The sequence below is a fragment of the Megalobrama amblycephala genome, linkage group LG5 (assembly GCF_018812025.1).
Source record: "Megalobrama amblycephala isolate DHTTF-2021 linkage group LG5, ASM1881202v1, whole genome shotgun sequence".
Lineage (NCBI taxonomy): Eukaryota > Metazoa > Chordata > Actinopteri > Cypriniformes > Xenocyprididae > Megalobrama > Megalobrama amblycephala.
In genome coordinates, this window is record NC_063048.1 from 28,460,867 (window position 1) to 28,486,920 (window position 26,054).

General features: G+C 37.9%; 3 protein-coding genes across 7 annotated transcripts in view; 2 read left to right on the forward strand and 1 right to left on the reverse strand.

The window, feature by feature from the left end:
• The window catches only part of znf365 (zinc finger protein 365), a 37,343-nt gene extending 29,903 nt beyond the window's left edge, over nt 1–7,440 (forward strand). For 2 of the 3 annotated variants that reach the window (XM_048191658.1, XM_048191659.1), the window contains exon 6: nt 6,242–7,440. In XM_048191658.1, coding sequence (XP_048047615.1) covers nt 6,242–6,251 — 10 coding nt within the window. In that variant the 3' untranslated portion in view covers nt 6,252–7,440. The remainder of the gene's footprint in view (nt 1–6,241) is intronic. The other variant, XR_007185011.1, reaches the window with a different exon arrangement.
• nrbf2a (nuclear receptor binding factor 2a) lies at nt 7,284–12,846 on the forward strand. 3 transcript variants are annotated; one of them, XM_048191661.1, is made up of 4 exons: nt 7,284–7,440; nt 9,354–9,465; nt 9,572–9,612; nt 12,169–12,846. In XM_048191661.1, the coding sequence occupies exons 1-4, from the start codon at nt 7,411–7,413 to the stop codon at nt 12,631–12,633; spliced, it is 648 nt and encodes a 215-aa protein (XP_048047618.1). In that variant the 5' UTR covers nt 7,284–7,410; the 3' UTR covers nt 12,634–12,846. The 3 variants fall into 3 exon arrangements, with proteins under 3 accessions (XP_048047618.1, XP_048047620.1, XP_048047619.1); XM_048191663.1 differs by having other exon boundaries at nt 7,300–7,440; nt 9,381–9,465; XM_048191662.1 differs by lacking the exon at nt 7,284–7,440 and adding an exon at nt 8,648–8,701.
• Nucleotides 12,847–14,367: 1,521 nt separating this feature from the next.
• The window catches only part of jmjd1ca (jumonji domain containing 1Ca), a 62,719-nt gene continuing 51,032 nt past the window's right edge, over nt 14,368–26,054 (reverse strand). Inside the window, 18 exon segments of the mRNA XM_048191640.1 lie at nt 14,368–15,247; nt 15,838–15,969; nt 16,109–16,315; nt 16,563–16,702; nt 17,191–17,313; nt 17,397–17,527; nt 18,398–18,488; nt 18,598–18,766; nt 18,971–19,042; nt 19,044–19,262; nt 19,363–19,505; nt 19,859–19,958; nt 20,828–20,952; nt 21,068–21,157; nt 21,940–22,092; nt 22,195–22,424; nt 22,751–22,952; nt 23,392–25,979. Of these exon segments, the coding sequence (XP_048047597.1) occupies nt 15,149–15,247; nt 15,838–15,969; nt 16,109–16,315; nt 16,563–16,702; nt 17,191–17,313; nt 17,397–17,527; nt 18,398–18,488; nt 18,598–18,766; nt 18,971–19,042; nt 19,044–19,262; nt 19,363–19,505; nt 19,859–19,958; nt 20,828–20,952; nt 21,068–21,157; nt 21,940–22,092; nt 22,195–22,424; nt 22,751–22,952; nt 23,392–25,979 (5,014 nt within the window). The 3' untranslated portion in view covers nt 14,368–15,148.

The window sequence follows — 26,054 nt, forward strand, 5'->3', positions numbered from 1 at the left end:
ATTGTAGTATACTGTATTATAGTATTCACAACACTTTGTTAATGAATGCTATGCATACTGTAGTATTAACTATAGTGAACTGATACTTAATACAGTATAGGGTAAAGTAATTTGTTTATATTAGTTGTTATATTACCACAGCAATAGAATTACCACAACAAATTAATTCAAGTACTTTACTGTAGTATGGTTCAAAACCACTATAGTATTTTTTCATGTAGGCTGATATTTGTCTATTTAGCATATATATTTACAAAACAACCCTATATTGTAAGATCTTATACTGTAGTATGACTGACACATGTAAGGCCGTCCTTGGCTCTTCATCATCCCTCTCGTCACTTTTTGTTTTTCTGTCACCATGTTCTATTTTCATCCATAGCAGCATGAGCAACAGAGCGTTTTCTGTATGTGCGACTGAAGCCTAATTCATAGCCACCCACACTATGGAACAGCCCCTTCTCCATGGCGTCCTAGCGCAAGTGGAGCCTCTCTGAATAGATCTGCATCTGCCCTCCTCTTGCTTCTGTACAGACACCCCCAGCCTGCCTCCCTTCTCTCTGTTCCCATTCACACTCGCCCACATGCACAGGCTCTGCATGCTGACTGAGCTTCTGTGCATCAAGTATTGCACATTACAGTTAGTGCAAACCCATGCAGCTCTCAGGATCTTATTTAACAGATTTAATATGAAAACATTAAGCCATAAAGATTTTTAATCATCTATGGCAAAACTGTGCTTCCAATCATGGAATCGTAACATGTTAATGATTTATTCATACACAGTAAAAAAAAAAATATTTACATATTTTGTTTTCAATATTTTTTCTTTTGTCAAAATTTCAGTAATTAATGTGGTTCAGATAACATAATATTTTGAGTTTCTGTTGGTTAAACCAATCGCCTTCATTGTATTAACTCAAATTTTTCATTTCAATGAACTCAAAATTTTAAGGGAAGCATATAACTTTTTTAAGTTTAACCAACAGCTTTCTGTCTATAGGAACTTTTTGTGCCAAAAGGTTCATTTTTATTTACTTTTTTTATTTTAATATAATTTTTAAGTGCAGTTTTAAGTGTTTTTGTTTTCACTCGGTCCCTCACTTCTTTATTTTATTTTAAAAATATACTTTACTTTACCTTACCTTACCTTACCTCAGGAACGTTTTGTGTCAAAAAGGTTAATTGGTATGTGTGTTTGTGTATTTGTCTCAGGAATGTTTTGTGCCAAAACATTCATTTTTATTTACTTATTTATTTTATTTTAATATCATTTTTAGGTGCAGTTTTAAGTGGGGTTTTTTTTTCTTCATTCGGTCCCTCACTTATTTAATTTTATTATTTTTAACCTCAGGAACTTTTTGTGCCAAAAAAAGTTAATTGTATGTTGGTTTGTTTGTCTCAGGAACGTTTAGTGCCGAAAGGTTCATTGCATTCATTTAGAACCTTTTTGGCATAAAGAGTTTTTTTGGAGTTGAATAAAGAGCCCTAACAAACCTTGTCTTTTAGAGTTTTTATACACAGAATTGAAGTAACGTTCTAAAGCCGATACTGTCGGTGAGGGCTGTTGTGAGTAATGACGTGTCATTAAGGAGAATTAAGGTCCTCAGTATTAAACACACATTTCCCTTCCTGTCATCTCTGATGTGGCAGCTCTGATAGCGTGCCTGATCTGAAAGCATCATCGCCACCTCAGCTCTGTAACATCCTCCAGCAGTTACTCTGAGTGATTTTAGCAGCATCCTGCCGTCATTCAGAGAATCAGATGTTTGCTATCTGCGAGAACCTCTTCGAAATCTGTTCCCTTCTAGTTCAAAATTTCAAATGGGTATCACTGAAGTGAATTGTGTTGGACAGCTCAGTCTGTTATTATGATTTGTGAGTTCAGGTGTCTTGTTAAATGAATAGCATGTTTCTCACAAAAGCCAAACATCTATTCATTCTCAAAATTGTTGGAGGGAGGGCAAATGTTTGCTTCCTTTGTCTTACGCCTACAGACCCAAAAATTTCTTGCTATTGTGTCAGTGCTGCTATTCACCAGGAAAAGTTAATTGCAGCTGTGGAAGACAGAATACTTATATAACCCACAAGACAACCAGTTATAGCAGAAATGATCAAAAACGATATCGAAAATATTAAAAATAACTGGTAACAGAAAATTCATGATCATTATACGAAATAATATTTTTAAATGAAATGTATTCTTCATAGCAGATGGTAGATTATTTCGACGGGTTGTTTGGTACCCCCCATCCCAACGGCCCCCTCCCTTTGTGCCCCTCTTATGCCCTCTGTGCCTTGCTCGCCCACGCAGCGCCATGTTGGGATGGGTTCACAGCCCATTTTGTTTGCGTTGGCTTTGGTGTTGCGTGGGGGTTTGGTGACCCCTGCACACGACGATTAATCAAACGTCACTCTGTGATTTCTCCAAAACTCATTATTCCTTTTTTATAACACAACACGCCTCTCTTAAATGCAGCTTTTTTGATAAATCACCCCTTTAGGCCTGTACACACTTCCATCTGAATCTTTTTACTCATTTAATTTAGTCAAAGAAATTCATTTTTCAAGTTTCGATATTTATATTGTCAGTTGTTTTATTCACAAAGAAACAGACACTGTGCCACTTCATTTTCTTGCAAAAAAAGTAGTAATATAGTTTTCAAATTTGAAATTAAACTTAAGTTTATAAAAAAGTTTTGGAGAAATCACTTGTAAATATAACAAGTTTTGGTAAGGTTTTATAGTGAAAATAGTAATATTGTGAAAAATTATTTCAATCTAAAGTAACATTTTTCCTTTTTTATATATTTTGAGAAAGCTTAATAATCCTTCATAAATCATTCTAAAATGCTGATTAAGAAATATTTCTTATTATCAATGTTGAAAATGGTTGTGCTACTAATATTTTTCGTTTTGAACAGTCAATTCATCATTTATTTGAAATCTAAATCTTTTGTAAGAAATGAAAGTCTTTACAGTCACTTTTGAGCAATTTAATGCATTCTGACTGAATAAAAGTAATAATTTCTTTAAAATAAAATATAATCCCAAACGTTTGAACAATTTTTCTTTTAGGATATGTAATGAAATCTAAATTCAATATTAATTGTCAACTGTTTTCCCATTCATACATTTCACCAAAACATTGCAATTGTGAGTTTTACACTTACCATTCTTGATGGCTGCATTCTGCTGAAGATGTGTTTGATTTTCATATCAACGTAGAGCTTTTCTCTTGTTCAGGTCCTTCACGGCTTTCTTCTGCTGTTACGCAAACACTACCAGCACTGATCAGATATAGCCCTCTACATCTCTAAGGAGGTTCATATATGCTTTTCTCTTCATTCAGAAACCCTGGACAATGCACTTGTTCCCACCTCCAAACACCCTCACAACTCAAGCTGGTATGGTAATGAGTGAGATTTGGGGAGGCCAGCAGATTGGGCCACAGAGCGGCTCTTTGGGTTGTGGTTTAAGCGTGTTACTCTAAAGGCGTGGCTTCAAAAAACAGCTGACCCTCTAGTGATGGAGGTCCAAATTAGATAACTGCAACATTGTCTTACGTTTCAGTTTTGATCACTTTTTGAGACTTTTGATGTAGTAATATGTAGCGTAGTCCAGTGTTGGGGGTAACGCATTACAAGTAACCTGAGTTACCTAATCAGATTATTGTTAAAGTACTGTATTACTTTTAAAGGTGTTGTATGTAATTTGTTTGGCTGTACTAAAGCATAAAAATACCATAATATGCAGATATTTAGGAAAAATGCTAAGTTTACATACTTGTTTCTCAGAAAAAGTCACAGCCAGTTATTCTACTTTGAAATGTGTGTTCAGTGTCAGAATATTTGTTTTTGTTTTGGTCTGTGTGATCCCGCCCACTGCCGATTTACCCAATAGTATTTCGACACCCCGGGTTGCCATTTGCTGGAAAATACAGTGATGGAAGCCAGCAAACAAACTGGGTCAGAGATCATAGATTCTACAAGACCTAAAAAGCCTCAGCATCTGTCTAAAAATCTCTATGACGGGAGAATATTAAAAAGCAGATAAATCAACTCATCAATTTACAGTGTAAGGCTCGTCACCTTCCACTATCAGTTGCACTCACTCCTGTTGTGTGTCCTCAATCTGGCAACCCGTGTTAGCGTTGAGTCTGAGGAGGAGGGGGCGGGGCAAACAAATCTCTCCAATATCAACCGCTGGCTGTCAATATTACATACTGCACCTTTAAATTTACAACAAAGTTAGTTTAGTTTTTTTTTTTTTCTTTCTTCAAATAAGTAACCCAAGTTACTCTGTTTTTTCATTTATTGAATAACTTCAGCCTGAGTTTTGTCCATTTCACTTTTGGTGTGAAAGGGCCTTTACATTTGCCAAAAATAGAACTTTTTTTTATTTAAAAAATAAATAAGCAAGCTCAGCCTAGGTGAGAAAAAGAAACTCAAAAGTAACATAATGCATTGCTTTCTATAAAAAGTAACTAAAGTGCAGAGCTGGGTAGATTACGTATGAATTGTAATCAGTTACAGATTACAAATTACATGACAAAATTTGTAATCAGTAATATAATCTCTTAGATTACACATTTTTGGTAACGTAATCGGACTACTTTTGGATTACATTTAGATTACTTTTGTGCTAACCCTTATTTGATCTCACATATATTGTAGGATAATCTTGTGCTATTTTGACAGATACAAAGAAAAAATATATTCCAAAATTCACCAACAAGAGCCTCGACAGATTCTTCTTAAAGTGCAACGTATGGGCAGTTAATACTTCAAAACACTAACACTACTGTACCTGTTAGTGTTTGCTGATAGTAACACTGAATAAAACAAAATCACATCTTATGATTTTAAAACATATTTACTTTAAGTAAATTTAGAAAGTGGCAACATTACAAAAACAAATATTGAAAAACATGAAATTCACAGCAATATCATTGCTACATCAAATATGTCATCTATATTTAATATTATATTATTATTATTATATTTCATATATATATCATATTTCCCCCTTACCGCCGGGAAAACTCAAAGAATTACGAACGTATATAAGCGGCAGGTTTATTATGAAAAAATATAAACGTTAAAAAAGATTAAAAATGAGGAGAATCAATGAATTGTGAACAACTTACTGCCATTGTGTAAATATGTAATCATGTAATCCATTAAAAAGTAACTGTAGTCTGATTACGAGTATTTTAAAAAGTAGTTTACTCTAATTACAAGTACTTGATTTTTGGAATCTGATTACATAATCAAGATTACATGTAATCCGTTACTCCCCAGCTCTGTTAAAGCGATAGTTCACCCCTCAAGTTGTTCCAAACCTGCTGCTGAACACAAAAGAAGATATTTTGAAGAATATGGGTAACCAAACAATTGATAGCCCCCAATGACTTCTATTTTTTTCCAGAAGTAAATGGGGTCCATCAACTGTTTGGTTACTAACTCTTTCAAATCCACTGGACATCCTAAATAGTCTGGTGGAGGGTTACATTTTTAAGAACTGATCATTAAAAAAGCCTCATTCTAACTTAGAAGTTATTCTAATCTATTTACTTGATTTACTTGCCTCCATTCTTATGAATGGAAGCTCATTCTCAGTTATGAAGCTATTTAGGAAGTGCAATTTATTTAGGTAAAATATTGCCAGGGCAGAACATTACACAAATAGCCTCACTGCAGGCTGGCCATTATGATTTTGGCTGATGTTTCAGAATCGCCGTCCAACAGAACCAATCGCCTGCGTGCCTAGAGCTCCAGATGATACAGCAAATAAATTACTGTTTAATCCACTGCTGGAGAACAAGACTGTAATTAACAATTAAGAACTGAAGCAGTATGTAATATTATTGTCTCATGTTAAACTATAATAGAATCATTAGTTGTTTATACTGGGTGTGCTGCGTATTTGAATTTATTTAGTATCTGAGAGTAAGTGTCGCACAGATGTTAATGTATACAGTAAAATACTTTAGTTCAAATTCATATTAGTCTATTTAAATGTTTAATTAAGAAAAAAGTCTCACTCATGATTATGCAGGTATGATTTTAAGTTTTTAAAATAATTTTTAATTAATATAAGTATTTATTAAACGCAATTTTACAGCTATATCTGATTGACTGTTGAGTAATTTCAAGAGCTTCTGAGCTGATAAATATCATGCAATAATAACTCAAGCCAAGTATTCCTGGATAAGAAGCTCCAGATTTTTTTTTCACAGGGATCAGTGAACCCCCATCACGCAAAATTCCCCATGCGTAGGAGGAAAGAGCAGGAAGATGGATGACCAAGCCCCTATAGTTTGATGGTATTGCCCATGTCATCACCAAGAAACAAAGACAGAAAGCAGCAGCAGGGAGAGGATGGGGAGCGTGGATCATTAGATGGAAAATCAACATGGACCAGCTGAAATACCACTATCGCTTCTCCATGACTTTGTCTTTATGTGCTTCATCTGTGTGAAAACGGTTTGTATTTGAGTGTTAAAACAAATGACGGGATTTGAACTGATTTGATGTTTTTGCTGATGTTGTGTCTCATTTGAGCAGTTCAGCCAGCAGATATTGCTCAGGGTCCCACAAATGATTCTTTGAATAGTCAAAGACAAAACATCCACCCCCAATGTGCACATGCTGGAGTACACCAACCTACATATTCAATAAAACAGTCAAATCAACCAATCAGAATGTGTTACACTGAATAACAAAATCAATGATACAAATAAGAGACTAAACAGAAAATACAGTTGAATTATTAAACCCTAATCCTAAAAGACATTATTATTATTGTCTCTAACTGTAAATGCTACATTATTTCAACGAATTCACAGTATGTTCGGAATTTATTCTGAATAGATATATTGTGACAATATTTTTGTAATTTGGGCCAAGAACTGATCACCGCATTTTCACCCTATTAAAATACTGAGCTTGAAATGTAATGTTTGAATGTGACTTATTTTTGTATAGCACTTCAAAGAGATTTTGAAAGCTCTATCAAATGTGATTGAGTAGCCTATCTATGATTTTTCTTGTTTATGTCCTGATAATGATCCATTTATAGCCTACACGTGACGCAAAGCCTTGTAATGCACTGCTGCTCATCTAAACAAAACAAGCATTCCACAATATTTACACACGCTCAATGCTATTTTCTTATCAGTAGTCTTTTTGGTCTATGGTCGTGATTGGAGATTCGTGATGCGCCCGTGTTGTCCAGCAGATGGCGTCATACACTGTGTGTGAGTCAGGCTCCCGTTCTCACGTGACCTCACTACAAACGCGCTCGTGAAGTTGCGCAAGGTGTCCAGTCACTGCTACTGTTTGTCCTCGGAGTAAAATTAAGGAGTTAAGCATTGGTAAATCGGTCAAACTAAGGATTAAAATAGAAATGGAAGTAATGGAGAGCCCTCTAAATCGTGTAAGTGATTTTTATAACAGTATAATTTTATAAAATGTGCTGGCAAGTTGCGGTTACTGGAGTAAAATAAAGATTTTTTTTTTTTTCTGTTGTGGCTTTACGTGTTTAAAGTTTTAAATATGCAAAATATGTCCAACTTTATGCCTTAAATGTGATTATTAAGTGTTCATTTGACAGACCCTTATGTTAATAGCTTATTTATGCCTAGTAAAAAAGTTTGAGTAACGTAAATAAATAAAATTTATTTAGCACCAAGGGACTTTTCTCTGGATCTTCGGGAGGAGATTGGAGCCTTAACTTTAATTTGTACATTTCCAGAACTGTTTATTTATTTCACACCGACATAATGTGTTATTCTCCGATTTTCGCGGCTCCACTTCGCGCTCACTACTGACTCAAGATGTCAGCGCCATATTGACACACTTCAAGGGAAAATAATGTCATTTATTACTCACCCTTGTGTCGTTCTACACACGTAAAACCTTCGTTCATCTTCAAAAAAACAACAAAATAACGACTTCTCAACAATATGGGCCGATTTCAAAACACTGCTCCGGAGCTTTACGAATCGAATCAATGATTCGGATCACCTATCAAACGGCTAAACTGCTGAAATCACGTGACTTTGGCGCTCCGATCCATTGATTCGATTCGTAAAGCTCCGGAGCAGTGTTTTGAAATCGGCCCATCACTATATATTGTTAAAAAGTCGTTATTGAGTTTTTTTGGCACACAAAAAGTATTCTTGTCGCTTTGTAATATTAAGGTAGAACCCTTGAACTCACATGAACTGATTTAAATATGTTTTTAGTACCTTTATGGACCTTGAAAGTTTCAATGGCTTTGCTCTACTGAGCCATCGCATTTCATCAACAATATCTTAAAGGGTTAGTTCACCCAAAAATGAAAATTCTGTCATTTATTACTTACCCTCATGCCGTTCCACACCCGTAAGACCTTTGTTAATCTTCGGAACACAAATTAAGTTTAAAAAATTTGAAATCGGCCATCACTAAATAAGTTGTTATTTAGTTTTTTTTGCCACACCAAAAATATTCTCGTCGCTTTATAATATTAATATTGAACCACTGTACTCACATGAACCGATTTAAATATGTTTTTAGTACCTTTATGGATCTTCTGAGAGGAAGTGTCATTGCTCCCTATGGAGGCCTCACGGAGCCATTGGATTTCAACTAAAATAGCTTAATTTGTGTTCCGAAGATTAACGAAGGTTTTACGGGTGTGGAACGGCATGAGGGTGAGTAATTAATGACATTATACATTTTTGGGTGAACTAACCCTTTCAGTTACTACAATGGAAGAGAGTGAAGGTGCGTCGTCCATATTTTTTGCAGTCTATGGTATCGACTCGGTAATGAAGTCCGTACTTTTGACAACTCTACCAAAAGCATAACCAGCTTGCAGTATTTTCTCATAAGAGTTATGAAATGCATTGACTGGCATGTGCTATAGTTTGGATTCCATTAAAAAAAGTCACTATTTTAAGACTCAAGCACCAACTTATTTATTGAACCCATAAGTGTCTTTAACTACTATGTACTAACATTTAATACAATGCTCTAATTGTGCTACATGTTTTTACATTGTAGCCTACTTGTTATTTTTTAAAATACCTGCATATAATTTCAGTTGCTAATTTCTGTAATTACGTCTATAATTACACTGTTGACCTTCCCTTACATCTAAACCTATCCTTGAATCCAATCATACCACCAGACCTGTCCTAACCATACCCATATCCCACCTCAATAGCAGCAAAAGTGTTTTGCAATACAGCATGAACACCATACAATGTACCTAACATTTTTTAATGCAACTACATAGTAGTTAAAGACACCTAATATAAAGTGGGACATCATTATTTAAATCCTGTGACCCTTTTTCTCCAGAAAACATGGCAATTGTCTTTACTACAGGCCCATCATTTTGGCCGAAAGGCAGATCAGTTGTTGGCGAAAGAAAAATATGAGGATGCGATTTTATGCCATAGTGAAGCAGCAGGTAAAGTAATGAAGCCCCCTTTGTTCTTCAGACAATCCACACATAAAGAATTGGCACAAAATAAATGAAAGAGTAAATGAATGTGTTGTTGTCTCTCTCTGCTCAGAGCTGTTGAAAGAGGCCTTATCAATGACACAGAATGAACAGGTAAGACGGCATGACAAGGCAGGTGTGACTCCATTCCAACTGTCTGCCTTTGAGTAGCGTAGACATTAATGTTAAGTGTCGTTTTAGTTACTTGTCCTGTCTTAACAGTTTTTTAAATGGACTTTATAATATTCAAATACAAAATTGAAGTTTTTTTTTTTAATTGAAGAGGCATGGTAATAGTTAAGTATATCACAAAAATCTCAAGCTTTTTTTTGGAAATATGTGCAACAAATATAGACCCAGATGGAATCTGGAGAATTTTTCCTCATTTTTGTCTGCATCAATTTTAGGGCAAAAGACACAGATGGTCTCAAATTCCATGTTGGCCTACTTAGAGTACATTAGTTGTGCCTTGAAATGCAAAGACTTGCATTACTGTTTAAAGTTTGGACTTCAAAGGGTTTAAAAAAAAAATGTTTCTGAAGGAAGTTTCACACAGGCTGTAATTATTTGTGAATATAGTATACAGTAACATTATGAAATATTATTATAATGTAAAAATAACTTTTCATATTTTAATATATTTTTTAAATATTTTTAAAATTGTATGAATTTTCAGCATCATTACTCCAGTCTTCAGTGTCACATGATCCTTCAGAAATCATTCTAATATACTGAATTTCTGCTCAAATTTTTATTAAGACAGTTGTGTTGCTTAAAATGTATGTGGAAACTGTGATGCATTTCTTTAGGATTCTGAATAGAAAGTTATGTCTTTACTGTCACTCTTGATCAATGTAATACATATTTACTGAATAAAAGTATTAAATTCTTTAAAAAGGCACAGTCCTCAAATATTTACCAATTTCCTGATACAAATATTTAGGTACAATATTAGATTGCACCTAAATTCCATTTCCATTCCATGTGCTCAAGAGAACAAAATCGTCACTTCCTCGGAAATTGTTGTAAATATCTGTAATAAAAAGGGAAGTTGCTGTAATCGGGGAAGCCACTGTGGCTCTATTTTTCTCCATAATTGACTTGAGTCTCAGAGCACGCAGACAAAACACAATAAACGCTGTCATCTTGCGTTTAAATGCTGGTGTTTTGGAAAGCAGACGCTATTGTGAGGAAATTAAACCAAATCATTCTGATGTCAGACTTTGGCTCAGGCATTTCAGAATGATCAAAGTCAAACCAAATTTTGAGATGCAGTGCAATGAAATTGGTGCGCTGGATAGTCCAGTTATCCAATCACATCCACCGATGAGGTATAGAGTTTTTTGTGGCACATCAATTTATTCAGTAAAAGTGTTTCTATAGTAGTTTATGCGCATGTCTTCTTATCGGATAAAAAAATGTATACATTGTATAAATTTTTTATGCGCATTTTTAGAATTCATGCTGATCTTGGCATTTCCATCCAGCATTTTTTATGCAATATCCCAGAATGTGCATAAAAATAGGTGGATGGAAATGCGTTATCATCTTTAAGGCTCATGCCTACAGAAATGTAGCTCTCTTAAATTTGTACCGTACAGAAAGGACAAAATGGCATTTTGAAAGGTCTCCCGTTTACTTTTTAAAGGGTTAGTTCAGCCAAAAATGAAATTTTATGTCATTAATTACTCACCCTCATGTCGTTCTACACCTGTAAGACCTTCGTTCATCTTCAGAAACACAAATTAAGATATTTTTGATGAAATCCGATGGCTCAGTGAGGCCTCCATTGACAGCAAGATAATTAATACTTTCAATGTTCAGAAAGGTACTAAAGACGTATTTAAAACATAAAAAAACATAAAAATGTGACTACAGTGGTTCAACCTTAATATTATGAAGTGACGAGAATATTTTTTGTCAGCCAAAAAAACAAAATAACGACTTTATTCAACAATATCTAGGGGTTGGCGATTTCAAAACACTGCTTCATGAAGCTTTGAAGCTTTACGAATCTTTTGTTTCAAATCAGTGGTTCGGAAAGTGAATCAAACCTCCAAAGTCACGCCCCCCAGTGGTGAACCATTGAAATTTCTAAACACTTATGACCTAACGAAGCATTGTTTACTGAAATCACATGACTCTGGCAGTTTGATGCGCACTCCGAACCACTGATTCGAAACAAAAGATTCGTAAAGCTTCATGAAGCAGTGTTTTGAAATCGTCCATCACTAGATATTGTTGAATAAAGTCGTTATTTTGTTTTTTTGGCTCACAAAAAGTATTCTCGTCACTTTATAAAATTAAGGTTGAACCACTGTAGTAACATGAACTGCTTTAAATACGTCTTTAGTAGCTTTCTGGGCATCTGAAAGTATTAACTGTCTTGCTGTCAATGGAGGGCTCACTAAGCCATCAGATTTGATCAAAAATATCTTAATTTGTGTTCCAAAGATGAACGAAGGTCTTACAGGTGTAGAACGACATGAGGGTGAGTAATTAATGACAGAATTTTCATTTTTGGGTTAACTAACCCTTTATGCTCTTTTACATTATGTACTACTGTAATTTCTTAATGTGCCTTTTCTTTTCACAGAGTGTAGACACTGTTGTGAAGTACAGTCATTTACAGTATACAGTCATTTTAACTATATTTTGATATATATCAAGGTACGGCTGTCTTTAGAGCTCCAGAGAGAACGACATCTCCAACAGCAGCGCCTGATCAAGATGAGCTGCAAACAGGCTAAACTCAAAGGAAAGCTCCTGGTCAGCCCTTCAAAACACACCTCATCCCTGAAAACACAGTGTCCCAGTCAAACAGTCCTCCAGAGTCCTCCGCTCGGCTGGAAGGCTGCCAAAGATGACAAGACTCGACTGGAAGAGCAGAGCACTGCCATCGCTGACCTGTGGAAGCTCATTGCTTTCCTGCTCATGGAGAACAAGCGGTTGCTGGAGGAACACGGGAAACTGAAGGCAGAGAATGATAGTCTGAAGAGAGACCCTTATGAGGAGCATCAGAGCCCCCCGGCTTCTCTAGCTCAACCTTCACCGCTGGGTATGAGGCTCCTGAATGTGCCCTCTGACCTCCAGCATGAGATCCAACTACTGTTGGAGACGGCAAATGACAGCTAGTCCTGCATCCACCTACACTACCTCAAACTATTGAGCAGTAGTGAATCACCTTACATGAGAGCAGCCACTGAAAGCATGAACTTTAGTCAGTGTAATGTAGTTTAGAATGTCAATATTGGGTTGAAGTTGAGCCTATTTATTTACCTTTTTAATAGACAAATGTTCCTTGTCTTGTTGAACATGTAATAATAATGAATAAATAGGAAAAACCTTTTTCTTGTTGAGTATCCTTGATTCACTCTGAAATACATCACAGATGTAAAATGTGTTGCTAATGCTTTTTCATGACTTTAACCGTTAGATTCCAAGCAATATTATTGATATGTGTCAGAATTGAGCAGTATTTGTCTAAAAACTACATTCTACTTTGTTTTACATTTCACTTTATAAAAGTGTATGTGAGAGCAGTGAAGTGAAATGGTTCTTTACATGGGCAATAGGGAATACAGTCTTATGAACATGCAGTCAAAGACAGAAGACAAATGGCCAAAGTCAGGATTTTTGCTTAAAGGGGTGATTGATTAATTTCACTTTTTTTTTTAAACTTTAGTTAGTGTGTAATGTTGCTGTTTGAGCATAAACAACATCTGCAAAGTTACGACGCTCAAAGTTCAATGCAAAGGGAGATATTTTCTTTTACTGAATTCTGTTTAAGGACTACAACCAGTGGCTGGTAGGGACTACAACGAACTTCTTCCCGGGTTGGTGACATCACTAACCCTAAAATTAACATAAACCCCGCCCCGAGAAAACGCAACAAAGGGGGTGAGGCCATGTTGGGCTGCTTTAGAGAAGATTTGCACAAAAGATTAACATGATGGCACATGCTAGATGATGAGTTGAATCAACTCCACAGCAACTACAAAAATGTATCCACTAACCATTAAGAAATGTCCAGTTGCGTTCTAAAAGTTGTAACTTCTTCCTGAGTCTCTCCATCAGTGTCGACTCCGGTTTGAACAATGTAAGGCTGAACACTGTTACTGACGATCGTCATTTTGGCTGCGTGAGATTCTCCAGCTTTGTTGTTGTTGAGCAACCGAAGTGCGAGCTGTTAAAGCTCCGCCCTCTTCTGGAAAGAGGGACGGGAGCAGCAGCTCATTTGCATTTAAAGGGACGCACAGAAATGGAGTGTTTTTTGCTCACACCCAAATATGGGCAAATTTTACAAACTCCAATTAATGATCTGTGGGGTATTTTGAGCTGAAACTTCATAGACACATTCTGGGGACACTTGTTATTATAGGTCCCCTTTAAATAATAAATTACATTTTGGTTTGTTTATCACCAAAGCCTCAGAACACTGTTTTTGTTAAAGCTTGAAGCTGGTCACTATTTCATTTTATTGATTGGCGTGAGCTATTTTTGTGGTCTGAAACAGTCATATGGCATTAGATCAGGGGTGGGGAACGTTGATCCTGTTGGGCCATTGTCCTGCAGAGTTTAGCTCCAACTCTGAAAAAAAACACTCACCTGCCTGTAAGTTTAGTAATCCTGAAGACCTTGATCAGCTTCAGGTGTGTTTAATTAGGGTTGGAGCTAAACTCTGCAGGACAATGGCCCTCCAGGATCAACATTCCCCACCCCTGCATTAGATCAACACATGAGTAAGTAAATAATATTTGGGTGAACTATCCTTTTAAATAAAAACCTAGAAAACTGACTGAATAACCTTTCATTTTTTTAATGGATATTAATGGAGCACATAAACAGAGTCATGAAAGAGAATTTTTGATTATTCCATTTTTAATGGAAAATGTAAAACATTTCTTTAACTTCAATGTACATACAGTAGCAAACAACACGTACAGCAAATAAAGCACACCATGTTATAGAAAATCATAATTAATATATATATTTATATATGTATATTCTGCTATTTACATAATACATTTCAGCTGAAAATTTCACAAGATCTTTTTTTCAAGCAAACACATTTCTTTAATATTCCCCCTCTGCACAGTGAATATTTGCCAAACTGTAAATAATTTAATGTTGCTTAAACATAATAAAACCTGTCAGTTTGGCAGCTGCTAATTTGATGGAATGCTGCAATGATTGCGTTAGAATCTCTGCTCTCTCCAACTGTTCAAAACACAGCATGACAGCATGGTGAACACTTCGCAGTGCAAGAACTACTGATAAAGAACATGGATCATTATCGCCTTTGGGAAAAACATGTATTTGCCAGTGTTCTTCTTTCTAATTGTTTTCCATGGCCCTCTGCATGTGCGGCAAGTGGAAGTGATGGGCTTTAAAGCTCATTGCACCTGTCTGGAGAGCACAGTGTTCTACTTTTATCTCTCCGTTTGTTGTACTTCCACCCCTTACCTCACTTTCTGTCCATGCAGGAAGACACAACAGGGAGGGACAAACAAAGAGAGAAAATCAAAGAGAAGAAAGTGACATCATAGAGGAAGTCACGGCCCGTTTTGTTGGAATCAAAGTTCTTTCCTGGAGAATCTTGGGATAGTCTTTATGCTCCAAGGGTTTGGAAAGAGGAGGAGATGCATTGTCAGGACTCCTCCCGTTTTAGCTCATCTGTGTTTTCCTTTAAATGTTTCCTCAATGTGGCTACAGCATCTTTCACAGAGTGATAAAAGATGTTTTTCACCTGAACAATAAATGAAAAGATATTGTGAAATCAGATTTTAATGATGCCTAATTACACTGTGGAGTACGAAAAATGTAAGCATCACAATCAGGGAATTTAAAACTGTAATAGCAATTGTGGTTACATCATGCCTCTTATTACTGAAGGCTGAAATACACTATAATAAGACTTTCAATCGTTCTAAACTCATACAAACTCACATGCGCATTGTTACTAGGAGACACATGACAAATGAAAACAATATATGTTCTAAAATATCAAATGTTTGATCCTCCAAACCCAACTGACCAAAATCTGCACACTGGCTCTGACTTCCGACAACTACTGTTGACTCCTTCGGACTGTAAATAGCAGCTAAAATCATGTAGTGTATTCCAGCCATAAGCCAGAATTAAAAGGAATGAATTGAAAATACCATGAGACACACCACCACACAACCAATCAGAAAGTATCTGATGATTAATATAGAGTTATGCGGAGCATGATTTTGGAATAATAAGATTTCACTGTGGGTGAGGTTACCAGCATGATGCAGTAGAAATGGAAATTAAACGATCGAAAAATAGGTCACAGTAGGAAGATGGAAGTACCTGGAGTTTGTCTTCATAGTTCACTTGGTCTTTGAGAAGGCGGAGCTCTTGAGTTAGATAATAGGAGTTGTGCGCGTGTTCAGGGGACACAAAGTCTACATTCACTTGGATGCAACTGTGCAGATTCATCACCTAAAAAGACACAGCGTGAAATACTGAATGCTGAATGCCTGGTGGTTTGACAGCTTTAAAAAACCAGCCATCCTTCCCAAAAGCACAGGATAGATTGCTTTAGGAGGATGTAGCTGGTATTGTGAGTGTTGTAATGTACCTGGTGCAGAGCTCCAGCAGGGATGATAACAGCATCTCCATGGAACTGGAGGAGTGTGCGGCTCTCAACGCCATATTCCTCTTGTAACTTCTTTCTCAGCCTGGGGCTCAGATACCATCCGCCCTCACGCAGGGGGTCGGCATCACTATCCCACTCTGAGTCCGAGTCCGTCCCTGGATCTGCTTCAGCCTGCTGCTCAGCAGCAACCTACATACACACACAAAAGCATGAATATAATATCCTCATTGATTAGGGAAGTGTTTAGTGAACTAATTTAATCTAGAGGTCTGTGTCATCTTCATAGTAATGCAAGCTAATGCCATGAGAGAACAACAAAGGGCCCAAGACTGAGCCTTGTGGCACACCATACTTTACATGCACTAGTTCAGGCAACTCATTCCTTACCAGTAAGTACATAAGGTCATGATCTTTACATGATCAAGTAGTGTGGTACCTTTTGTAGGAACTCCTGGATCTTTTGTAGGTCTTTGCTCATATAGATGTGCCACAGAGCACCTGGCATCTCATTAGGGTCTTTCAGTCGTTTCTTTACACTCTCATCCAGAAATTCCCCCTCCAAGAGCTTCAATACACCTAACACACAAAGGGATTTAACAACCAAATTAATGCAGTCTTACACACACGTTATGGCTCACAATATTCCTTTAAAAGCTCTCATGCTGGCATTTTAAAGGACACCAATAAAGTTTTTATTTTAGCAGTTCCCAAGACTCTGTAAACACATAATTATACTAATTATACACGTAATTATAAAAGCCTGAGTGGCAAATCTCAAGCCTGAGTCTGGTAAATAAAAAATATTTTTATTTCTTATCAACATTAAAAGAGACATTGTTAGCAATGATGTTACAGGAAGTCAAGGAATGATTTTGTATTGATGTGCATCTATTGACTGTTGAGTCATTTTATTTTTAAACATTCAAATCCACCTCCCTTACGAAGCAATGGATTTTACTGTTAAATAATGTAATGAATATGCAAACTTACAAAGGCAAATCAATATTTTAGAGGAAAACATCAGTGTCATTCAGCCTCATAATCTCATGTTTACTTGCAAGTACCTGCTTTGGATGGGGCTCCGTTTCCTTTAGCCACTCCAACATATACCAGAATACTCATGGTGTCTGAGATTTCAACATGTAGATTACTGGTCCCGAAATCTTGCTCTGGACATGTTGTTATGCCTGAACAAACACAGGAACATAAGGTCCACTGTATAACAAAGAGCACAACAGCACTGTCAGTGACTACAGAAAAGAAAGAATACCGTGGGCGCAGCAGAGGCGAGGACCAAGGTCGGGTCGAATGAAGAAGGAGGGCAGATGGGAGGCTAGGTTCAGATGAGCCTCTGGGTCTGTGTATTCTGGTACCGGCAAAGACTTCATCACATCATGATATCTGAGATGGGCACACAAGATATGCCATTAAAAGCAATGTCTTAACATTAAGATTCATAAGAATTTATTACAAAACTATTATAAAATTAAAATGCATTCTGCTTATTCTTATAATAATGATGACAATAATTCTGTTTATATTGTTGTTTATAATGTTGTTTAATATGGCTTGATGGTTTAATAACATTTTGAGCACTCATCATTTATAGTGAATTCTTTTTTTGGATTTTAATTTTAATGCATTTACTTTTTTGGTCAAAATCAAGAAATAATGTAGAGTCTGATGGAAGCGTTTGCAAAATAAAAAGCAATGCCACATTTCTCTTTAAAGGAATAGTGCACCCAAAAATGAACGATTTTGTCATCATTTAATCACCCTCAAGTTGCTCCAAAACTGTATGAATTTCCTTCATCTGCTGAACACAAAAGAAGATTTTTTTTGAAGAATGTCAGTATGGAAGTCATTGAAGTCCATCAACTGTTTGGTTACCCATGTTCTTCAAAAATTCTTCAAAAATCTTCTTTTGTGTTCAGCAAAAGAATAAAATCCATACAGGTTTGGAACAACTTGAGTGTGAGTAAATGATGACAGAATCTTCATTTTTTGGGTGAACTATCCGTTTAACTAGAAGGCTGGTCAAATAGGAATCTATTTCTCTATGTTGAAATTAATGCGTTTTTAATTCTGGCACTTGTTCCACTCTATTATAGCATGCCTAAAGTTCTAAGCTTGTGTAGAGGTGCATTCAAATAGTGGAAAAAGTGTATTCAAATTGAGAAAGCATTAGCAGTACAAAGCGGTGTTTTATGCAAATACTGGTGAGGTCTGAAAGACAACATATGCTTCAAATGTTTCCAAGGGCGTCAGTACCTGGCAGGCATGAGTGCCAAAAACTCCTCCCCTGATGGCCAGTCTTTCAGTCTATACACCACTGACTCCCCTTTAGCAGATTTAGGCCTCTCTATGGGTCAAATACACACGCATGCAAATAACATTTAGTCCAAAGAGTCAAATTAATCATATTCAGCAAATTAGAAATGAGTATAAAAATGCTAATCTGGATCACTCACTTGACACATCTTCAAAACCATCCCAGAACTCCTTGACCTTGGAGTTTGTGACGCTTCCATCTCTGCAATTGTAGAGGTCACTGTGGAGGCTGGAGAACTCACGACTGAAGTGCTCAGGCTTCCACAGATTAGCGTTCAAACTCTTGTGCAATCCAGACACCAGCACTGGCTAAAGTGACATACAAACTTCAGCTTCAGAATCATACAATACAAAGATTGTTTTACATTTGAACTGTAAATTTAAAAAAAAAATATATATACAAGAAGCCATTTCTATATTCAGCTAAAAACAACTGATATAAAAAAACTGATATTTCCTTCTCAACTAGTATCTATAGAGACAGTTAATACTCCACTAGCATGATATACAAACCTGCTCTTGTGTCCAGTTTTCTTTGAACAGTCTTTGGTTGCCTTGGTGACGGTGATCTTTGAGCCAAAGCAGGCCGGTGGTTTCCTAGCCAATCATGAGGGACAACGGTGTGGGGATCAGCCAATGGGCTTTCGTCAAGCTTCACCCCCTCTGGCCTCTGCCCCACCTCCTCCTCTGGCAGCAAATCCTGATTCAGCCCCATCCTGGCCATCTTTGTAGCGGGAATCTTATTTTCTACTACAGAAGCAATGATGTCATCCAGGATGTTGGGCATGCGAGTGTTCTGGGTTACCTAAAGAATGAAGCAAAAATAGAGTTTATTACAATTTACAAGACTAGTTTAGTTATCAACATATTATACTGTCATTTGTACAATCATGTATATATCAAACCTGTTCAGACATGTTGAAAACTGGTGCAAAAGCACCTCCAGCAGACCCAAGACGTAACTTCCCAGCTGTGGAGGTCAAAAGGTCACGCAATGTTGATCCTTGTTCAGGGCTCACGGACTTCCTACTGTCACACTCGGCCTTCTCTGGATAAATAAGAACATATTAAAACACATTGATGTGTTTTCTTCAGAAAATACACAATGTGTCAAAGTTGTGTTAAAAACAGGTGCGACAGGTTACTACTTTTCAATGAAAACAAAATGCTGTGCAAAATGACAAAAGCAACTCAGAACATATTTGATTTTCAATACACTATGTGAAGGAGAAAATCTGAACCAATGAGATTTCACTGTGGGCAGGGCCTACCTGCATGTTGTGAAAAAATAACAAATAAAAGGTCTTATTGCGCATTTCTATTTGTAAATGGATGATGCAAGTGCAGAATAGATGAATGATCTGTGTTTGGTTTTGTGAGTTTTTGTAGGCACTTCCTTACCTCTTCTCTCAGTGTGCGCTCTCAGTGTGACATTCTGTGAGTTCTTCTGCTGATCTGGGATCTGCCGGCTCTTCAAGTCACTCTGATCTTTGTCTGAAAGCTGAGGTTACACAAACACTTTCATAAAATAGCTATACATTCAACTATACAGCTTCATATGCATCTAAACACTCCTGTAGCTCAAGCTGTACAGAATGGCTTTAGCAAAGCCAAGGCCATAGGTTTGATTCCCAGGAAATGCATGAACTAATCAACTGTATACCTTGAGTGCTAGCCTGACTTCGTCATACTCATATTCTAGGCAGAATGTGAGTCTGATACTGCTCCATTGCACTTGAATTATGGGGTGTGTCTTAACCGAACCATTAAAAAAAAAAACTCAATTGGATAGACCTACAACCAATCAGAGCAACGCAGTAAGTGACGTATGTTGAACTTGTACTTAAACTTTTGCCGAATCCCGTTGGAAGGACGGCAAACACATCTTTCCCATCGACAAATGCCTTGATTGCGGTTCTTTGTTCATCTTTTAAAATTAATGCGCTGTCGATTTCTTTTATTACAGACGTGATAGCGGAATCTAAACATCTTACTTCTCCAGCTGCAGTCATCGTTGGTTAAAACCAATTCAACCCAAGCGCTCTTTGATGACGTGGGTGGTTACGTAACCGCAGATAGCCTGTCCATCATCGATTAAAGCCCGCCCTGGCAATTTGATTGGCTCGGCCTTCTGGGAGCCGAGCATAATTACTCCACAATGGATCGAGTCCAGACCGAACTTCCCGTCCAAAAAATGTTGTGGGCGGGGTTTGGGCTGGCACCCAGGCTACTTGAGTGCAAAACGTAAGTCGCTTTGTGTAAAAGTGTCTGCCAATTGCATAAATGTAAATATAAATCTAAAGCAAGTGGAGCTACACAAATTTTGTGACTTGCCATGAAATAAATCATCATGTGAAGTTAGATTCTTACTGGTGAGAGTCCGTTGGTAGTGGCCGCACTGGGGTTGAGGGTTTTGTCGTCAGTGCAGGGACAATGGGATGAGATTCCAAACTTTTCTTTCATCGAGTGCACAGAGCTCTGCATGTCTGCCAACACTAACGAAAAGATAGCAATGCGCTATTTTTACTTTCATGTTCACAGTCAAAGGTGAAAATAACAGGATGTTATATTTAGATATAAATAAGTACACAAAACTACACCAACGCTTACCTGTTTCAGGTACAATCTGAGTAGGCATTAGGTTCTTCAGGTCATGAGGCTGGTTCTTCACGCATCGGACCCAGACATACAGCTCCTTATCTGAATGACAAAATAAGAAAAATATACAAATTATGTGGAAAGAGAAAACCAAAAAACCTGCTGAAAAGACCAGGATATTTTATGTTTTGGATGCTGATGGCCTCATAGGCTTTTTAACTACCTTAACCATTAACCAAGACTTCCTTCGTCAACATGACTAATGAAAACAGTTCTCCCACACCTTCTGATCAATGACATTTGACTTTCTTTTGAGTTTTCCACTCTTTCGTGGTAAGGATTTAAAAATAAATAAATAAATATATATATATATATATATATATATATATATATATATATACACACACAATATATATATACATACATATATATATATATATATATATATATATATATATATATATATATATACACAATATATATATATATATATATATATATATATATATATATATATATATATATATATATATATATATATATATATATATATATATACAATATATACAATATATATATATATATATATATATATATATATATATATATATATATATATATTGAACTTTTCATCACCTTTGCTATAATGGAAATCACTGTTTTAAATTTTTTCAGGTTTTCAATGACTACTGGATTTCTGTTAGCAAGACCATATTGATCATACCAGCTAATTTTTTAACCCTTGAGACCAAACCAGCATAAACCACCTTGGACCAGCATGTCAGTCTAAGCTGGCTGCTTCCACAGAGAGGTGAAAAGAAAAGGGAATCTTGTAGGCAACTTTAAAATCAATAGTAAAATCTGTGATGTTATTTGCAAGTGACCTTTGGATTTCTTCTTCTCCCTGGCTTTGTAGCAGTCCATGCAAACCACAAAGCCACATTTGTGACACGCCCAGTGCATGTTGAAGAGAGTGGCCTCGCACGCATCACACATCTCCCTCACACCTCTCACCGCTCGCTTCCACATGATCTGAGCTGGAGAAAGAAAAAAAGAGAAAAGACAGCAGGGCAAGGTGAAAAAGACAAAATGACAAGGAATAAGAGACTTTGTGTATCCGTCATTCCACACAAACGTACTGTCTTTCTTGACCCAGGTGAAAGCAGTGTCCTCTGTCTTTATGAGCTGGCAGAACTTGTCTCCGATGAGCGCAAGGACAGATTTTGATGTCTCAAGGTCCATCTCTCTCTTCTTCTTATCCTCCTCGTCCTCTGAGCTGCCCGTCCACACTGTAACCGCCTCCTCATCTGTCTGCTCAGACACCGAAAACCCATCCGCACGGACAACGCCATTCTTACTGAACGACAGACTGAAGAGAGAATGGGAAGAATTAGGGTTAAGTATGAATTGTGCTGTTCAACTAATAAAATAAGGAAATTTGTCACAAAATTACCATGTAAACACTGTACAAATGTTCAGATATTCTTGCTTTCATTAAATCATGGATAATACGATTATTAGGTTTTATGCAAATTTGAGTGCATGCTGTCATTAAAGGTGGACTTCACTGTACTTCATGAGAGTTAAATAAATGTTGCACCAATGATGAAACAAACCTAAATGAAATGCATCACTGGGAGTTCACATATGTCCAAGAACAGTGTTAAACACTAGCCAACAGCATGAAAGACTAACCGTCGGAAGTAGTAAAATCGGCAGAAGACGGGTGAGATGGCAGGCTCCTGAGATTTACGTGAGCGATCCAAGCGACACTCTCGGCACTTCTGCACGTTGGTCCCGATCTCTTTACAGGAGTCGTCCTGCAAGAAAGTTTCTCCAGTTTGCTTGAGCTTTCTCACCTTCCTCCAGTCCTTCAGCACAGAGCGAGGGATGCCATCTGAAACAGAATAACATAGTTGAGATGAGTACACATTTGTATTCTCAGCGTCAGTTTGAATATGCATGATTTGAATTGTCATGGCCTTCATTCCTTCTTCTGAATGCCATGGTGAAACTGAGACTCAATTACATTTCAGTAAAGACACATTATGTGTAATTGTTCAGCCAGTCAATCTTAAATGGGTTGCTTAAACAGAGCTGCTACAGAGTGCAACATTGAATACTGCAAAGGTTTATTATTTTCCCATTCATTTTCTTCCATAGGGTTTTGAGAACAATCTTTTATAAAGACCCATTAGGCCTGTACAGCTCTATACAGAAAATAAATGAAAGTTATTTTATCTTCAATACCAATGACAATGTTTTGATGTTCTAATTATTAACATTCTCTTCAGGCCTAAACATACATAAGCATTTAAACAGGTAGAAAAACTCACTGCTGTTAGCGAGCCTCTGTTGAGGCTTATCATTTGCACTTTGCAAAGTTCCATTGGGTTTGGCCTCTTCCTCTTCTTCCTTTTCCTCCTCATCTACTTTCTTCTTCTGGTTGTCATTCGGCTTTATTTTAAAAGAGGACTTAGAGGGCCGTTTAAACCCCCGTCCTGATCCACCACTCTCACTCTCATTGCCGGAGTCTCCTCCACTTTCGCTGTTACCGCTCGACTCTAATGGGCGTTTCTCGCCTCGTTTCTCCCTCTCAGGCTTTATATGTGTTGGGGTTGATCGTTTTTCATTTGCTTTCTTGTCCTCCACAAAGGACTCCTTACATTCCAGCTTTCCATTTCTGTCCAAGACAGGTTTAACATCATCCAAGGAAGACTTCTTGCCTGCTATCACTGGTTTCTCATAGGCTATGACAGATTTTTTGTCCTCTAAATTGAAACTTGTTCCATTACTATTAGACGTCCTGTCCTCTAAACTAGACTTCCAGTTGTCTTGAGTAGGCTTCTTGTCAATTATTTTGGACTTTCTGCTGTCTAAGGAGGAATCTTTGTCCTCCTGAGTGCACCAATTATCCACCAGTCCATTCACTTCCTGTTTGATTGGCACAGAGGTGCTTGTGCTGGTCAAAGTTACAGCTGTCTTAGTGCCATCTAGTGTCTGGGAGGCCGTACTGCTTCTATCTTGCTCAGAATGGCGGGTCAGCCAGGCTTTTTTCAGTTTATGGTAGTTGTTCTGACTGAATTGAGCTGACTGGTTGGTTACGGCTGAAGCAGATATCTGCTCGTTGGCTAACAAACCTTGTTTGGTTGTTGGTACAGGGCTAGTCCCTGATGCCAGTCTGAGACATTCAGAAGTGCTAGTGTTGAATACAGACTCTTTTTCTCTTTCAGAAGCATGTGTAGAACACACAGTGTGTGTAGTGAGTGTAGTGCAAGTCCCATACCTACTATTTGAGAGGAGAGAGGTATGTTTCATAGCGTTTAAAGGATGTGTAGTGTGTTGAGGCTGAATCATATGTGTGTTAAGTCTAGATTCAGCAGTAACTAGTCCAGCTCTGTGTTTCTTCAGATGAGGGAAGTCTCTAGAAATGCAACAAGAGGTGGGAGAGGGCTCCAACTTCGGTTGAACGGCTAGACCATCTCTCCTCTTGCAGTGTTCTGCGATTAGGTCTATCCTAGAGCATGTGGCATTCATATTTATTAAGGGGTGTGTCGCTCTGTGACTCGGTTGATCTGTGTTAATAGGTTTGGTTGTCATGTTTATGGGTGTGTTGAGATCTCCCTTTTGGGCAGTCATGTTGATTGGGTGAACAGTATCCATTGGAGTCCACAGGACACCTCTCTTATGCTGAACACTGCCCTCCTTAGAGTGTGGGCTGGATAAACTTTCCAATGGCTTTATGTGGCCACACTGCACCTGGGAAACTGAGCTGTCGGACACTGTGTAATTTATCGTTGCATGTGTGTGACTCGTTGGACGTACAATGACTGACGCAGTGGCCGACTGAGGTTTGATTACACCTCCATTTGTTGTGTGCCCACCACCTACTTTCTCTCTGCCAAACATGACTCCACCCCATTGGTTATCACAGGCTTGTAATGACGTTGCTTTCTCTGGCACAGGTCTTTTACCATCTAAGGTGACATGTTTGAGCTCAGGCAACAGGGTGGGTGGCCTCTGTTGCTTCTGACCTTTACCAGACAAGCTCATTGGCTGAATGGGTGTGAGAGTAGGTGGGGACAATCTGCCATGTCCAGAATCTTTAGAAACTAGAATGGTTGGTGCCGGAGGGTGGAAAATAGGGGCACGGTGGAGTAAAGGCACATTGCGGGGACAAGAGGAGACAGAAATGAGAGAAGAGCCTGGCCCCCTTCTCTCCACAGTCGCTACCTCTACTGCTTCCATGGAAGATGCTTTATGTGCAAGTTGCTCTGTGATCTTTCCCAGGAGACCTTCTTCTTTTTCGTGGTGACGTTTAATGAGAGGTGGAGGTCTGGCTCTCATTGAGACCTGTGAGCTGGAGGAAGTTAAGACAGGTGTAACTGTGTTGCTGGCACTGAGCCTCTCATAGAGTTCTTTGCTGGCTGGCACTCTGCGCTGTGGAGGCTTGTTCTCTATACTGTTGGACAGAGATGTGTAGTAGCTGCTTGGAGTGAGGGTTGGGGTGGGATGGGCCGAATGTGGCCGAGGAGGAAGAGTGTGTCTGAATGCATGCACATCTCTCTTTCTCTCCTGGTCTCTCTCTCTGTCCATCTCTCTCTCCCTCTCCTTGGAAGGAAGGACAGATGTGGGGCTTCTAGGGTATCGCGGTTCCCTATCCGAGCCCAGTTTAGCAGTGAACGGTGCCACCTCACTGCTCTCCAGAAGAATGCGCCGGTTCTCTTCTTGGTAGCGGTTGGGTCTCTCACCTGTGAGATCATAAACAACAAGTGACTGTTTGGTTCGACTTGGAGGCGACTCAGGGGGTACTGGGGAGTAAATCTGTCCATTTTTGCCCAATGCTGCACGGACACGCTCCTGTTCAGACTTGAAGTGAGTGTGGATGAGTGTGCTCTCGGCGACGGCTCTTCTATCCAGCTCTCTAGAAAAAAAGGACACCAGGAATGAATGTGGAAAAGCTTGTTGTAAGGGTCAGTATGTATGATAAATAAGATAT

What these genes read in the sequence shown, in the direction of transcription:
- nrbf2a (XM_048191661.1), top strand. Translation starts at nt 7,411, where the DNA reads ATGGAAGTAATGGAGAGCCCTCTAAATCGT. An exon ending in ATGCCATAGTGAAGCAGCAG is followed by an intron (nt 9,466 to 9,571) that starts GTAAAGTAATGA and finishes CTCTCTGCTCAG; the next exon opens with AGCTGTTGAAAGAGGCCTTA. An exon ending in CAATGACACAGAATGAACAG is followed by an intron (nt 9,613 to 12,168) that starts GTAAGACGGCAT and finishes ATATATATCAAG; the next exon opens with GTACGGCTGTCTTTAGAGCT.